At 38.0% G+C, this 17231-nt stretch overlaps 1 protein-coding gene across 2 annotated transcripts in view; it reads right to left on the bottom strand.

The window, feature by feature from the left end:
- Positions 1–3585: 3585 nt before the first annotated feature.
- Positions 3586–17231, bottom strand: part of rbl2 (retinoblastoma-like 2 (p130)) — a 25743-nt gene continuing 12097 nt past the window's right edge. For both annotated transcript variants that reach the window (XM_082159576.1, XM_082159577.1), the window contains 15 exons: positions 17215–17231; positions 16958–17121; positions 15801–15913; positions 15568–15671; positions 15282–15419; positions 15037–15201; positions 13891–13981; positions 13542–13772; positions 12590–12831; positions 11011–11187; positions 9779–9850; positions 9596–9698; positions 8108–8322; positions 6038–6202; positions 3586–5958 (listed from right to left, as the gene is read on the bottom strand). The exon at positions 17215–17231 is cut by the window's right edge and continues 155 nt beyond it. In XM_082159576.1, the coding sequence (XP_082015702.1) occupies positions 5785–5958; positions 6038–6202; positions 8108–8322; positions 9596–9698; positions 9779–9850; positions 11011–11187; positions 12590–12831; positions 13542–13772; positions 13891–13981; positions 15037–15201; positions 15282–15419; positions 15568–15671; positions 15801–15913; positions 16958–17121; positions 17215–17231 (2171 nt within the window). In that variant the 3' untranslated portion in view covers positions 3586–5784. The remainder of the gene's footprint in view (positions 5959–6037; positions 6203–8107; positions 8323–9595; positions 9699–9778; positions 9851–11010; positions 11188–12589; positions 12832–13541; positions 13773–13890; positions 13982–15036; positions 15202–15281; positions 15420–15567; positions 15672–15800; positions 15914–16957; positions 17122–17214) is intronic.

The following is a 17231-nucleotide window of genomic DNA, read 5'->3' as shown; positions in this document are numbered from 1 at the left end:
AATGATCACAGGAATAAATCACATTTTACAATATATACACATTTTATATATATATATTTTTTTTTTTAAACTGCATTTTTTAGCAAATAAATGCAGCCTTGGTGAGCAGTAAAAATGTACAAACTTTTGAATGGTAAAGACATATATGCGATGTAGTAAGAATGACCCACACGTGTTTCTTATTTTCATTTTTACATATGCATATGTGTGCCTTATGACTGAACCATTTAACCTGTGGTTACATGCTTTTATATGTTAATCCAATCCAATGAGATTCAGACCCAGATCCTATTTAGGGGTCTATAATGATCAAATGCAACAAACCAAGCATCCCAGGCTCTTCTGAAGCAATGTTGAGACGCTGAACGAGCAGCATGTGGTCATATTTCAGACGGTGAGATCACACACTGACTCACGGCCTCCGTCTTTCATTGAGACCCAGAAGCAGAAGTGCTGAGAGACTCACACACATTTCCCAGAAGCTCTGAATCATTTCCACAATGATGATGATGGAGGTCAAATCAACACAGGTGTCCTTCAGCCATTGTATCCTTCCTTTAGACAATGTCTTGATGGTTAATCACTTATAATAGGAGACTGCATGAATTCTCCCTGGATGACTAACAACAGACTTTTACAGCATAACTCCATATACAGTAAACACGAGTCACGACTATGAAGCACATAATTCCATATAAGAACAATATCAGATGTGTAAGGATGAATGCTGCCCATGAGCCTAAACTGATAGGCATCTTGCTTCTTTTCTAACTAAGCTTTTTGTAAACTTGGGTTTACTTCTTTTTTAAGACCAGGTTAAGGCCACTTTTCACCTTGGATGATGTTTCATATCTGTTTTTTAAGAGGATTTTTTTTATTTATTTTTTTTTATATATAAGTATGCTTTAGTTAGTTGTAGGATTTAAATAATAATAAAAAAAAAAGTTAAATAACGCAGATGTACATTTTCAGTCACTCTGAGCACTGATTGATTGGACTAACCCACGGATGATTATTCTTGCGTTACTCTGCAACAACCAATCAAAAACTGCTTTAACGCTTTCCTCATTAAATATTCATGAGCTTTGTATAGTCGCACTTAAAGCGCGTGTTCGCCAGGGGAAAAAGGGGCAAGTGCTAAATATGTCGAATGGTGGCGGTAGAAACGTAAACTGGAGGTATGAAGGGCTTAAGCCTTAATTAATTAGTTAATCAGTTTATTTTGGCTACATTTACATAGACAGGAAGTTAAGACTCGTCGCGTGCTGTGATTGAGTCAGGTCTATGTTCGAATAAGGATGTTAACCCAAGTGTGAAATCTTGATTACAGTCTAAAACACTGAACAAAGTAACACAAGCAAAGTTGGTGATTCGCAAACTCTTGTTCTCAAACGTTAGTTGAGTAACTTAGACTTTATGTATCCCTCAGATGTGAGTGGGGTTTCGATATTAAATCCATACAGCATCTTTATGAGTAATGCTGACTCATGTAAGATGATTCAGGTTGTCTGGCTCCAGCTCACTGCTGGTTATTGTGTGATTTGTATTATCATTTTAGTGTGCTTTAGATATTAAAACCCTGCGGTATTCGATCCCTCAGGACAGACTGTCTGCTTCACATGCTTTTGAAGTTTGTTGGTGACACATGTGGCATCAGTCCACCCTTCTGCCCTATTCGGGGCATAAAATACAAGAGCATATCCTGCCCAAGTCTGCTGTCATCTTCCTACCAGCAGATTGCTGATTTTCATATTGTAAATTTCATGTTTAAAAGCACCACTTGAACAACGGATTACTTTAATTCCCCTTGTAGTCAATAATGTTTTCACTTATAACTCATCTTTGATCACCAATATGACAAATTTAGTTTAGTTTTAGTTTTTATTCTGTGAAAATAAATAAATAAATCCTTCATGCTAAAAGTAGCTTGAATGCAACCCTAAGCCCTTGCTTCATTTAGTATGCGTGGATCTATGAATATGCTAATTAGCCCTGCCTCCACTCACTCACAGCAGCTCAGAGATCCACTCTGTCAACTTACTGAGGTAAACGCTGCACATGTATCGCTCGTTACAACATCGGACATATAACGCTATATGATTAGCCTTTTGCTTGACTATGTTAAAAATCAGCTAATAATGTGTTGCTAATGTTACATGAACCATATTCCCGTTCATCATCTCAGTCTGCCTTCTAACAAGCACCAGAAACGCTTTGAACAACTCATAACGTCAGTGGAGATAGCCATGTAGGTCAACATCGTAATACACATCATACACACGCTATATTGCTAACTCTGCTTCATAGTTAATGATATGCTAAAGCCCGCCGGCACATTGATCTGATTGGTTACAAGGTAGTTTGTGACGTCAGAAACACCAGCGATTTCAAACCGTGTGTTTGAGACTGTCTTTGGTTCACTGCAGTTTAAAGGAGAAAATACTCAGCAATGCTGTCGACTTATGAATTTGTGCATGGTTTGTCTTAAAACATATTAAAAACACCACATGACATATAAACAACATTAAAAACTAAATTTTCACCGCAGGGGGACTTTAGTTTGTCAATTTTTGTCCTTTTTCAGTCTTTATGAGGAGATGAGAAAGCTCATCTGTTGATTTACATTTAGAAAATAACTATGCATTTGCTATATCTAAATGTCTACATATCTATAGAAAATATCATGAATTACACCAAAGATTGATTACACTAGAAGCATCTGCAAAAGTCATGAAGGACTTTTACAGGCCTATGTGTAAAAGTAGAGTAAATAACACTAGTGCTCCATCTACTGGTTAAAGTGTGTTATACAATGACAACAAATAACCACTTATTTCCCCAACTTTCAGTGCCAATATTGCAGAATTGGTAAAATTTGTAGTCATTTAACATATTTGAAAGCCATAATGTTCAAAACTGAATAAGCAAACAATCTGTTTATTAATTAGGCTATTAATGACAAATTTCATAATGTGATTTAACAACTTTTAAATACTAATAATAAATAAAAAAATTACGATGAATTTTGTATGTGAATTTGTCATAATGAGTGTCTTTGAGTAGCGAGGAGACTGTCGTCTGTGTGATTCACATATGCTTTAGCTTCTTTTGGCTCTATTATTATCGTTGGGAAAATGATGATAAGTGGTACATTTTTTATTCAACGTACTTGTTTGAATCTCACTGGCACAGTGTTGTTATTAATAACAAAAAGTAAAACTACTGAAAATATATTCAATAATTCAAATAAAGCGGATATAAAATATAAATATTAGATGAAAAACTTGGCAGATATTAGATAATATTTATAGATAAAATATAAATATTAGATACAAAACTTGGGCTTGGCAACTAAAAATGACTAAACTAAAAATAAAATGACTAAAACGTATATATGACAAAAGCACATAAAAATGAAAAAAAACCCCCGTAAAAATAAAAGCTAATTGAAAATAGGAATAAACTACTATAATAGTATATAAACACTACATTTGTAATGATACATTTATGTAATTTCTTAGTCAAATTCCCGAATACCGTTACAGACAGGATCACTGGTGGAAACTAGAATACCATAACTTGAGGTCTTTTTTAATTATTATTTTATTAATTTTAGATCATAATTTAATGCTGGGCTGCTGTGTTAGAGTAAAGCACAGAGACTATCAGGAAAGACAAAAGGTTCAGGAGAAAAGGCACTTGCAACAAACACACATCTTTTTTTTTTCCAGAAATGAGGGAAGGAAACATTTTCTTATGTTTACAAGCATAAACTACTAAAAAAATCATTTCAGAACTGAAAGGGAAATAAGATTTGAACACATCTAACACATGCCGAGAACAAAATAAATAGGACGTCACCATCTTCTATTAACACGACTGTTACCTGATGATGTTATTCGTCTAAGGTTAGAAAAATAGCATAAATATATAAACCAGCAATACAAACATACAAGACAGCAAAACCACAGACACATAGAGTGCACATACATCTCTTGACACTATACATTATAAAACTCTTTATGAAAAATAACTCTTTATAAAACACACACGATAAACTCAGAGCAAGATTTGCAAACAAATCCGTTGTTAAGTGCTTCAAATCTCCTTCAGTCGTATGACACATCTGAGCATTTTTAAGCAGAGTCTCTGTCTACAAAATACTCTTTTAGCTTTAAAAAATATCTGAGCTGAATGTCATTGGTTGATCGTGGCTGATCATTTTCATTCTGATTAATTACATTATTTTTAGCCAATTTGTAAATGAAAATTGGCTTTAAATGAATATTTCACCCAAAAATAAAAGTGTCATGTTTCTACACCCACATGTCGTTCGAAGCACATAATTACATTTTTTGAACAAAGAATTTGATATTTTGATGAATCTTCACACAGCTGTTTTCTGAAGGATTATGTTTTTCATGACATGCAGATATTGTGGCTGTGAATTAAGAATGATTTCTGATTATTATTATTAATTCATTCCTCATTTTAGCTTTATGTCGAACGTCACCTGAGCCTCATTGCTTCTGCTTGTTGGAGAGCGGTGAACTGACGGCGATATCTATGGACTTTTAAGGTAATTTACTAACATATTTATCTTTATTATTGGGTGTAATAGAATAGGTTAACATGGTTTAATGTAAAAGATAAATCATTATTTTCCACATACTGCACATTATTGCATCTCCTCTGTTCCCAGTCTGTCTGAAACGCACTGATTTCTACAAAGCCCCTCCTTCCGAAAAGCTCAGAGTGCTCTGATTGGCCAGCTGACCCAGTGCGTTGTGATTGGCCAAACACCTCGAGCCCGTGTCGGAAATGTAACGCCCCTTACCTTCTAAAGCAACGGCAAACACACAAATTTCGTCAGTTTTACAGTGTCAGTTCGAGCTAAACACTGAGAAGTTCTTATGTGTTTTGTCCGTTCATTAACATGATTACAGCGTTTGACGGGCCTGAGATCACAAACTTTTGAAAACGGGTTTAAAAGGGCCTTTTTTTGAAAACGACACCGTTATCGCCTCTGTGTAAATGACAAAAACATGAATTTGTGTAAATGGTGACGTCATGCGCATACATAACACATGTTCAGTCCATAGGTGCGTAGTGTTTCTTTACAGTGACATCGCCAACTACCAACAAAGTGTCTTTTGTGTCCAAACACAGACAATGTCAACACTATTCCCTGAAGCCTCGTCTTCATTCTTTGCGTATGCCTTTTGGACGGGCATTATGCTAATATTTCACATTGTGACGTGGATGTAATATCTTGACTTCGATCGAGGTGTTTTAGGCGGGTCTGCAGCCGATACGTCACACACTAAAGCAAAATGAAAACATTAAAAAGCATCATATGACCCCTTTAATATCCAAATGTTATATTACATAAGTCTCATTTATAAAACTGTGCTGTTTTGTGCGACGCAACGGTTATAAATGAGGCCCCAGAACCGGAAGTGATGCGACCTGCTTATCACTGAACTAAATTAAAACGAGGAAAAAAATTAGCACAACATGGCCACGATTTACCTAAAATAAGGGAATAAATTAATTGAAAGTGAGCACAAATTAATAAGTCATGGGAATGAATTATAAATTCAATGCCACAGTATCTACTATTTTGTCCTGCATGTCATATGCGAGGCTCAATAGGATATTCCAGAGTTGCTTGGAAAAATTAAACTTAATTTTGTGTAAAGTGAACTATTCCTTTAAATATAAACAGCATGTGTGCGTGTCTTTGGGTGAATGAACCTGTGTGTGTGTTGTGTGTGTGACGGATCAGTGTGAGGAGCTGCGGTCGTTGGCCACGTCCTGCAGGCGTCGGAGCAGCGCCGTCTGGTTCTCCTGGCACAGCCGTTTGGCGGGCGACTGATGCTCCTCCTCCAGGCCGATGCTGCGCTTCTTGGTGGGCGTCTCGCCCGTGCGGATCATCACGTTGATCTCGCGCAGCCGCTGTGAGATAAAGGGTTAAAGTGTTTAAGTTTGATGAAAGTGAACAGGAAGCGTTTTTACAGGACTGTTCTGTTCTTACGTTAGACGGACTGGAGCTGACGCAGTAGAAGATCTTGTCTCGTGGAGAAATCGCACTGCCGGTCTTGTGTGGAGAGATGTAGATGGAGTGATTGTGGGACAGGAGGACCCGGCGAGGAGAGCCAATGCGGAGAGAGGGATACGGACAGAGGGGAGGAGCTTCAGCCTGCACACACACACACACACACACACACACACACACACACACACAACTGCAGTTATACAACTAGATTTATATATTATCTTATATATTAGGGCTGTCGATTTAACACGTTAACTTCATTAATTAGTTATGGAAAAATTTACGCAAATAAAATGATTTAAAACATTTTGCTGAAAAACACTTGATCGTGTTGTGCGTCTCCAAGCAACAAACATATGTTTTGTTTATGAATGAATACACGTTTTGAGCGAATCAAACGGGTAAACCAATTAATCAATAGTCCAGTCATGAAGGGGCTGTTCACACCTGGTAACTTCATGTGTTTTCTGTGGTCTGATAGCCATCCGATCGTGAAAAGACCAGGTGTAAATGCCCTCCGAAACGCATTCGAAACGCATTCGATCCGATCGCTCAAACCACATCAGGAGATATCTAAGACACATTCCAGACGAAACTGGACAAGTCTAAACGCATCTGGTTGTAGAAACCACATATGTCAATTTTACTCCTCCCAAAATGTTAAACGTGTGAGAGCGTGTTATAGGCTATATGACATTATAGCCAGATATTACGGCGCTACCCCAACACGCATCGCCGCAGATGAATCTGTGTATCTCTTCTGCAAGCTAAAGCGCAAATTGCCGCAAATAGAAAATAAAAATATGTTGGCGATAGTTTGCCCAAAAATGAAGATTCTGTTTATTTACATTTATTCACCCTCATGTTGTTTAAAACCTGTATGACTTTACGAAGATATTATGAAGAATTTTGGTAACCAAACTGTTTTGATCTGTAATATACATCTTATATATCTAAATACCAATTCAGATGCAGCTTCTGAAAAAAGTAAAAAAGTTTATGTGTAATAAATTAATATAATGTTTGTTTCTTTTCTCATTTTACACATTAATGACTTTAAGTCATATATATATATATATATATATATATATGTATAGGCATTTAGTCTTCTATTAGATGGAGCAGTGTAGAGGAGACAGGATCGGGAAAGGACCTTGAGCCGGGACTCAGACTCAGCTTGCCAGAAGTGCAACAGTGATGGATTTCTATATGTGCTTTTTGATGAAATTGTCTGTAAAAAGCTTTCCACTATGATGTAAGTGGGATGTAAGTGTGCTCTGGGTGGTTGCCAGGGTGTTGCTATACAGTTTTTAAGTAGTTCTGGGTGGTTTTCAGGGTGTTGCTAGGCTGGGGTGCATTTCCCATACGACGACATAACTCGCTGCTTAACTACCATCGTTCGATGCATCATTGGAGGAATCATCTAGCTACAGTAGTTGTGACTGTTTCTATAAACCGTAGTAACGTGGTCACACCTCCATCACTTGAGCCACTGTCGTTAATGATTAATGGAAAAATAACTTCTGCTTAGTTAATTTCAGATTATTATAGTTCATTTACATGAAACAACAAAAAGCTGTTCAAAGCTGTTTTTGTTTGTTAACATGCGCTATGTGTATGTTGTACACTTTGCTCTCGTACACATGCGGTTCACAAAGTGATTCCTCCAAAAGATCCACTGTAGACAAGCTCAATCTTTCGCGGCGTGACAACAGGGGTGTCCAGTGTAGACACCGAGAGCTGTAGTTAGAACCACACAAGTTTGTGATGCTGTTTGAGAATGTTGGTTGGAACTATAGTTTGGAGAAATGCAGAATCGTTGAACTATGTTCGTAAAAATGTAACTCGTGACCATAGTCGGCACACAATGCTTTTGGGAAAGGCTCCCCTGAGTAATTGCTAGGTTCTGATTGGTTAACAGGTTGTTGCTATGTGGTTGCTAGCAGTGTTGCAGTACTTGAGCCCGTCTCGAGTCCAAGACAATATTGTCATGTTGACTTGATGTTGACTCAGACTTTAGGCCACAGTAATACACAAGGCAATAGTTACCCCATTTTTCGGTGAGTTGCTGGAGTAACGCAGAGCAAACGATTTGATCTGTTTGATGTAGACGTGGTTGTAGAAGCGTATGAGGTCTCCCCTGTCCTCGTCCTGCTCCTGGGGGCCGCCGGGGGCCCGGGTCGGGGTGGAGGGGGCGCTGCTGGGCTGGGGAATGGGGAGAGTGCTGCTGGAGCGCATGGACACCGGACTGCTCTCACCGCTGGCTGTACAGCAGAACAACAGGACATCGCTTTTAACAATCATAATCAATTCAAAATCTGCAAACGATTTGAGCATTTCCAGGTCTGTTTGGATGTAGCCTGTACTCCAGTCCGAACAAGACCAGAATCAGACGCGGACTCAAGTCCCAGTCCAAGACCATATTTTCTATGACTAGTGGAGACCAGCTCAGGCTGAGTCCAAATGGTCCTGAAATTGAGGTTTTGGACTCAAACGCGTCGCGAGATTGACAAGTCTGGTCTTGTTCAGACTTGAGTACAACACCACTGCATGAATGCCTATGAAACAGTCATAACTTAATATTTTCCAACTAAAACCTTGCTGTATCTGATCAATAACTTCTCATTAATGAGTGAATGTGCACAACATTTTAAGTTTTAAAAGTTACCATGTTATTACAATGTTATTACTATATTTACCACCTTTATTAATTAAAATCTTGATAAATTCTATGAAATTATTATTTATTTTTACATGAACTACCAAAAAAAACAGAGTTATGCAAAAGAAAAATGTATGGGATATGAAAATATTCCATACAGACCATATAAGTGTATTATGATATGAGTATTACCAGAATAACCTTGAAATCAGTGGATTTAATTAAGTTTCTCATGATTGCTCAAAAACAGTCCAAATTTATGAAATCAACAGATACATTTTCTAACAAAAAGAAAAAAAATCAATATTATTCTGGAATGTTTTCAAAACAATATATTCATCTTACTTGCATTCATTTTCACTTTCATATGAAAATTATAATTTTTTCATGCTCAATGGTTTATCAACAGGTGTGCATATTCAAAAATTAAATCCCAAAACTGTGTGAGATCTGGGAAAAAGGGTACATTTATAAATATTTTTGAATAAAAAAATAAATTAAAAAAACCATCATGCATGACATCATGTCTGAAGCCTCAGTTGATAACCAGGTCAAAATGGTTTGAACACAAAAGTTGTTATATATATATAGTCTTGGCTCATTTGCAAAGTTTGATTGCTGTACTAAAAGCATTTTTTATGTATTTCTGAAAACAGACCAGAATGGATCATGAGGGTTTGAGGGATCAAATACAGAATGAAACATCTCTAGACATTCACTAAGAATGAACGGCACCGCTGATAGTGGTGTTTATCTGCACACTGTGCTAAAACAAGCGGCCACATCATGCAATTCTGTGGGTTTGTAAATTACAGTATGACCAAAATAGCTGAGCGGACTGACACATGACATGTCCCGTGTCAAACACGTGTTACCTTGCTCTTGTCCTCCTTCAGTGGGTGAGCACTGTCTGTGGCTGTTTTCACTGTTTCCTGAATGACGTCTTTTCCTCCCAGAGATCAACACACTCCTGTACACCTGCGATACCATTGTCATCTTCATTAATACCATTATCATCTTAACCACTGATTCTCCACACGGACTGAAGTTACACTCACACTGCTGCTGGCCTGAGGCTGAGACCTGTAGCACTTCATGATGTTCTGAAAGGACTTGTCCTCCTTCGTCACCTGAACAATGGACACAACGGATGAAGTGACCATGCTGTAACACAAACCTCCCTCCCCACACCACATACGCCATTTGATGAAGCAAAGCTACACAAGTTACTTGTTCTGAAATCGCAAGGATTGTGAGCTTATCAACATTTGACTGCCTGTTTTTACATATCAATGGCTTAATGTGAACAACAGCAAAACTATTAAAACAGAGGAAATGTATTATTCTAAAAGGTACAGTAGCAAAAACAGTCAATATAATTTGAACATACTCTACACAAGAATCTGCATACACACGTTTCTAGCTATGCCATTTTGATTTCACACATCATGTCTCTCTAAAATGTGTCAACGAACAAGTCGCAAGTTCACAACACGTTGCGTTCATGTTGTACTGCAGTGGACATGAGCATAAACTGTGCTTTTCTCTTCCACAAACAGCTACTTTGTGAAAAAAGTGCACTTTAGCAAGTACTTTTAATGGAAAATTAAGAGCAAAATGAATGTAATGTTTTTGGACACTTAATTGCAATTAAAATACATTATAGTTTACATTTATATTAAATACAAGTAGTTTCGAGTGTTTTTTGACCCACTTTTCCTACGACTTGAGTGCATCTTTACATGCAATTTCATAATTTTACATTTTCTTTGAAATATAGTAAAAGTGTACTGCCAAATGTACTGCCAAGATTTTATAGTAAACTACAATATACTTTAATGTAATTTCTATTGAAACTTGTATGTCATGTATTTAAATATATAACTGCACAATTGTAATGATGAAGTTGCAGTTTAGTGTGAACCCAAATGCAATGACTGGACAAACATTTTTTGGTCCTGATATTTCAACAGAAGATACAGTATACGTGTCACGTGTTGAGTGTGTTTTGATTCATGTTTGTATTTCTGTCCTAGTGTTTTGCTGTCAGTGTGTTAATTAGTTCAGTCTTCCTCGTCCCCTGCCTGTGTCCATGGCTACTGATCGAGTAAGTTGATGGTTAATGACAATATGTACATTCTGTAATATTTAGACCACTTCTAATGATTGCAATCAGGGTGTGAAGAGAGTTTCAACCAGTATAAGAAAAAGTGTTTATGAAAAGCATTGCCTACTGTACCTTTGATGACACACACGTAAACAACATTTGTACGATAAATGATGAACACACCTTAGTCATGACGTAGACGGCACACATGAGGAGCTGGTCCAGATGTCGGTCCATCATCAGGTCAGTGCAGTGCACTAGTGAATACTCGAAACACGTCCAGATCTTCCTGCGCAGATCTGCGCTGATGTCCAGTTTAGCACACAGGTCTCTGAGACGCACACTAGCGAGGTGATATACCTGATGGGGGAAAGGGGCATTATTTCTGACTGAATGATGTCTAATTGTATGAATGATTAACCTTGTAAAGCCTAATATATGAAATGATAGTCAGAAAAATATTTTTGAAATGGGACAGTTTATTGAACCTTTAGGGCCAGATTTACTAAACAGCTCCAAAAAAGCACCGATGGGTGTAGAAAGTTATGCGTGTGATCTACTGACGACGAAAACATATAATGTAACGCAAAACAATGATAAAAAATGATGTATGAATAATCAAGGATATGAATAGATAAACCTAAGCAGCTTCAGTCCAGTAAGTGTTCATCTGGAAATATTATTAACAATATTGGGTTTCACTTTATTTTGATGGTCCCTTTAACACATTCTGTTGACTATAAGTGACACCTACATGTCTACAATCTCTCATTAGAGTATTGGCAGGGTTCGGGTTAGAAGAATAAGTTGAATGTAGTTGCAAAGTTACTTATAGTCGGTAGAATGTCTGGAGGAGCATCACAATAAAGAGTTAGCAGATATTGAACAGACAGTCTACTAATACTCCAATGACTGATAGTTGACATGTAGTTGCAAAGTTACTTATAGTTCACAGAATGTTCAAAAGGGACCATCAAAATAAATTGTTACAAGTGTTAAAGGTGTTACACACCTTTTCAGTTCTTATCTGTTTCAGTTCCCTCAGTTCACATGGTCTTAGAGTATGTTTCCACAACAGTGATATGCTTAAAACGGAGACGTTTTTCCTTTGAGTTTTCCGCGTACAGACGACACCATTGTCAAAATGATGTCAGCGACTAAAAACGCTGTAATCTGCTGCCAGGCCATTAGATGGCGATGACACACTATAGACTGAACATGAACATAGAGACCGTTTTCAAAAACTTGCACTTTGAAACATGTTTTCAAAAGTTTGCGTTGTCAGGCACCCAAAATGCCACTGTCGTGTAAATGAAGGGCCAAACGCATAAAAAGTTTTACGTTTTTAGTTTAAAACGGTGTTGTGTAAACCGCCCCTTAGTTTTATGCTGTTAGTTCGTTTTTTTCCTGCGATCTCCTGAGTATTCCTTGTGGATTGAATAAATCTTAAATAAATTGAATACAAATAAATGTGGATTTAGTAACGTTGTGCGTTACTACAGGCACAGCATGACCAATATAAGTTATTCTTACATGTACTTTAATGTAAAGATTTCACACATAAAGACATGAAAGACAAGCTGAAGGTGGACGTTTGTACAGTTATACTAAAAGGACAACTATACTTGCTAAAAAAAAGTATGAATTGTCAGTCAGAAGGCATGTAGTAGATTGTGTTCAACAACAAACTTTTGATCATGGTGATCATTTAGAGGCCTTCTAAATTCTAAAAAATAAATAAATACAGTGTATCTTAGTGTACCTTTCGGAAGAACAGGCAGAGAGAGCCGGTCTTTTGTGCTCGTTTGGTGGGTGTTCCCTGCTGAGGGCTCTTCTTGTCCGGTTTGGCAGGGCTGGGGTTGTTCTGGACTGTCCCTGTGTGTGTTGCCGTCAGGGCGCCCGTCAGAGCCTGGGCACTGAGAGTTGGCAGAGCCCCCCCGCCCTGACCCGTCATGCTCACCTGCACCGGGATAAATGTGATGCCACCGCTCTCATTTGCTATTCCTGAAAACAGTGTAAACAAAGATGTAAATAATAAAAAGTTTGTACAATCAAAATTGTAATTGAAATAAAATGGAGATTACAGATGTACAGACCTCTGCAGATCTAGTCTACCAAGACCAAATACATTAACATTGCCATTTTCATCAACATGCTAAGACTATTTTGAAAGTTGTCCTTTACAATGCAGTCTGCAAGCCATCACATCATTACTGCATGGCACAAGCTGACTGGCTTCTGCTTATCCCGGAGCCGTTGAGATTGCTTGCTCAACATTTAAATCTGGTTCAGTGTTTGTTGTAGGCTAGTCCTGCAGCACGCTATGAGGCCCTGTCCCAAATGGCACACTTCATTTGCACGTACGGTCTTGTGGACTTACAGTGGCTGCCGTGTGCGCATGTCCGTTAAGTCCATATGACTGTAGGGTGTCCCATTTGTCATTTTAGGTTTCAGAGGGGTGCTCACGAGTGTTATGGGCTCTTGATGCGCACTTTTGACGAGCACATTGTCATATTGTATTAATCTATTAATCTATATCTGTTTGTGGTTTGAGGCCAGTGTTTGTGAGTTGTTTGCAAGGGTTATTTCTTTGAAAGAATCTATGATTTCTCTCACTCAAGGATCTCTCAGAGCGGGGTTTATCTGTAGCATCACCTACTGACTAACAGATTGATTAAGGTAGTGGTGATAAATTGAAGATTTAGATTTTACACCTTGAACAGGTATGGTGACAGTCTGGCCGTTGTTTGCTGTAACAGTCGCTGTTGCCATGGTGACCACAGTCTGTCCGGCTGAGATGGTGCTGACCAGAGACGGCTGGGCCACTTTGACAGGTTGAGCGGGCTCAGAGGTTGCGTCTCCATCGACAAAGAGGCGACGACAGGCTGTGCCAGTAGGGGGCGAGCTATAGCGGTCATGGAGAGACGCAGGGGACGGAGAAACTCCTGGAGGAGGAAAAGAAACGGCATATTAAAATATCAAAGTTTTGGTTTGTTTCAATGAATGTTTATAGAAATCATCATGTGTTCAGACATGGTGCTTGTTTCATTCAAAGCAAGTCACCTTTTCCTGCAATTTTACTGCTGAACTCAGTCTTGCTGGGAGTGTGTGTGGTGCTTTCTGAACCGTCCTCCAGGTGTTGAGGAGGCATTACCTGTCATATACATATGATTATTCATATCAGCCATCTTAATATCATGTGCATTGTAACCCTAATATCAATGTGTGTTTTTTTCCAAAAAAAAAAAAAAAAAAAAAGGTCTGAAGATATCATTAGCACACTTTATTCAAATATTTAGAAACATGTGCACTTAATTGTCCTAAATGTGCACTTATAGTGTAGTGAATATTAAAAGTATATTTTTAAAAAATCTAAAATTTAAATCATTAAGTTTTAGTAAACTTTTGTTATGCTTTAAAGTACACTTATTTTGATGTGTTGACTAACATACGTACACATGTAAAGTACTTTATTATTATTTTAACTATAATGCGTTATTCAAATTTACATTAAAATGAGTATATTTTAACTTTACTGTAAAGCAAATGTACTGCACTAAACATTTAAGATTGTACACAAAATATATTTTACAAAATAATTTGGACTCTACAATTGCTAGAACATCAACAAGTTGTGTTCCAAATTTGATATCACAAAAATAGAGGTTCCTGTGAGAGATTTTGCTATACCAAAAATAGTCAGCAGGCGACACACATTGTTTTTTTAGTTTTTTTTTATGCTTTCTCCTGCCACAAATGAACATATTTCTATCACAGTTTCACTTCTATCACAACACAGTGGCCAAATATGGAATCTTGGGTCTCAGACCTCTCCAATTATATGCGTTTTGTCAAGATTATTAAAAGAAAACAAAATCATGTGGTAAATTTCGAAACATTAAACCATCAACTAGAGGTAGGAGACTGCTAACAGGTTTTAAAGTACCATTTCCATGCTAACACAATGTCAAATTATTATAATTTTTTTATCTTTAAGCTTTCGAATAATACCTAATTGAAGATAATTACTGAAATATGTGATGGAAAAACAGGCAATAAATGTAAAGCGATGACCAGCTACGCCCAGTGTCAGGCTGCCTGTTTCATATATTTTTTTTAAGCAAATGATTTATGTACTCTTTTTAAAGTATGCTAAAGTGTACTTTCTTTTCATGTTTATATAATCATAAGCAGTTATATTGTTCTGACCTCCTGGCAGGCAGGAACACAGTTCTTGGCCTCTCGGATGCTCTCCCACAGCGGGGAGTTTCCTTTCCATGCCAAGGATTCCAACACCTGCTCCTCCACATGGTTCAGATGTTTGACCACCTCCCGGAAAAGACCCTCCTCCGCCCGTACCAACACCTCAATCACCTGTGAGTGAGACAGAAAGGCTTTTAACTCTTATGAATGAATGCAAACCATTTAAACGGTTATTCTTATTATTAATTTACCTTGTAAAAGTAATAAGCAGGGAGGTCAAATATTTGTAGGACTCTGGGAAACTCTCCCGGTGGTCTGTATGAGAAGATGACGATTTCCAGACAGCAGGCGATCAGTGACCGGTGGAATACGTCCTGCTCTAGAATGCCCTGAGACATATGATAGAACATTCACAATACGCAATTAACTAAAGTGTGCAGCTAATGTTCAATAGTTTTGCAGTAAGGTGTACATTACATTCATGGCTTATTTAGGGCACACTGTGTGATTTATGTTTGAACTGAATATGAAACCTACAGACAGGTCCACGTCTCCAAGCCTTTTCTTCTCCTGGTTGATGATCACTTCCAGTGATTTGTAATAAAGTGCCTCAGCAAAGCAAAAATACTTCACAGCAACATCTGTAAAAAAAATATGCCACATTTTTTTTTTTTTAAATCAGTGCTTGAATTGTGAATTGAATTGTCATTCGCTACAAATTAAAGCAATTTTTAGGAAAATATGACTTAAGGAAGCATGAAGATGCACACCTCTGGCCAGATTCTTGTTCTCCTCTCCTGTTCCCTCATAATTCTGAAGAAAAGTCTCTGACATATCCTTCAGCCTTGCTGCTATGGACTCACTGGGGTCTCTTACACAAGACCTGTGGGTTTTTAAACAGAAAATACCAGTGATTCCAGTGCACAGCAAATATCACTGCAATCACAGGGTCACTGGAATCACTGCAATCACAATCACTGGAATCACTGGAATCACTGGAATCACAGTTCACTGGAATCACAGTTCACTGGAATCACTGGAATTACAGTTCACTGGAATCACTGGAATCACAGTTCACTGGAATCACTGGAATCACAGTTCACTGGAATCACAGTTCACTGGAATCACTGGAATTACAGTTCACTGGAATCACTGGAATCACAGTTCACTGGAATCACTGCAATCACAATCACTGGAATCACAGTTCACTGGAATCACAGTTCACTGGAATCACTGGAATTACAGTTCACTGGAATCACTGGAATTACAGTTCACTGGAATCACTGGAATTACAGTTCACTGGAATCACTGCAATCACAATAACTGGAATCACAGTTCACTGGAATCACAGTTCACTGGAATCACTGGAATCACAGTTCACTGGAATCACTGCAATCACAATCGCTGGAATCACAGTTCACTGGAATCACAGTTCACTGGAATCACTGCAATCACAATCACTGGAATCACAGTTCACTGGAATCAATGGAATCACAGTTTACTGGAATCACTAGAATCACAGTTCACTGGAATCACAGTTCACTGGAATCACTTGTGTCACATTTCACTGGAATCAGTGGTATCACATTGTACTAAGATCACAATTCAATGGAATAACTGGTCTCGCTTTTTACTGGGTTGACAATTAAGTAAAATCACAAGAATCAATTTCCCTGAATGTCTAGAATCACATTTGACAAGCATCATAGTTTACCGGAATAACTGAAATCATAGTTGACTAAAACAATTCACAGTTCACTGGAAACAATGGATTGGTAAGTCATTAAGTTTATTGGATTCAAAGTTCATCAGAATCAATACAAGAACATTCCACTAGATTCCAGTGAACTGTGACTGCAGCGTCTGTAAATACAGAGCTCTGCTTGCTGTATGTTGCAGACTAACACAGAACCTAGTCTGGGATCACCTGAATACATCTCTGAGTCTCACGCTGGGTCTGTATTTAAACCCTGTCAGCAGCGTGTGCAGACGGCCCACACTCTGCATCGCCATGGAAACGGGGGTACCCACGCTGCTCTCCGGCACGTACCTCCTTCCTGTCAAAGGAGTACACACTTTCAGAGCAGACGCCTGTGAAACAAACACACGTTTATTGATCAATATACAATCAGTGTTCATTGTTGAGAATTAATGTATTTAATTGTGTTTGTACAGCACACATACTGTCATATAGTTCTGAA

Source organism: Leuciscus leuciscus, assembly GCF_965113295.1.
Source record: "Leuciscus leuciscus genome assembly, chromosome: 25".
Classification (NCBI taxonomy): Eukaryota; Metazoa; Chordata; class Actinopteri; order Cypriniformes; family Leuciscidae; genus Leuciscus; species Leuciscus leuciscus.
This window is presented reverse-complemented; position numbering and strand designations above follow the sequence as displayed.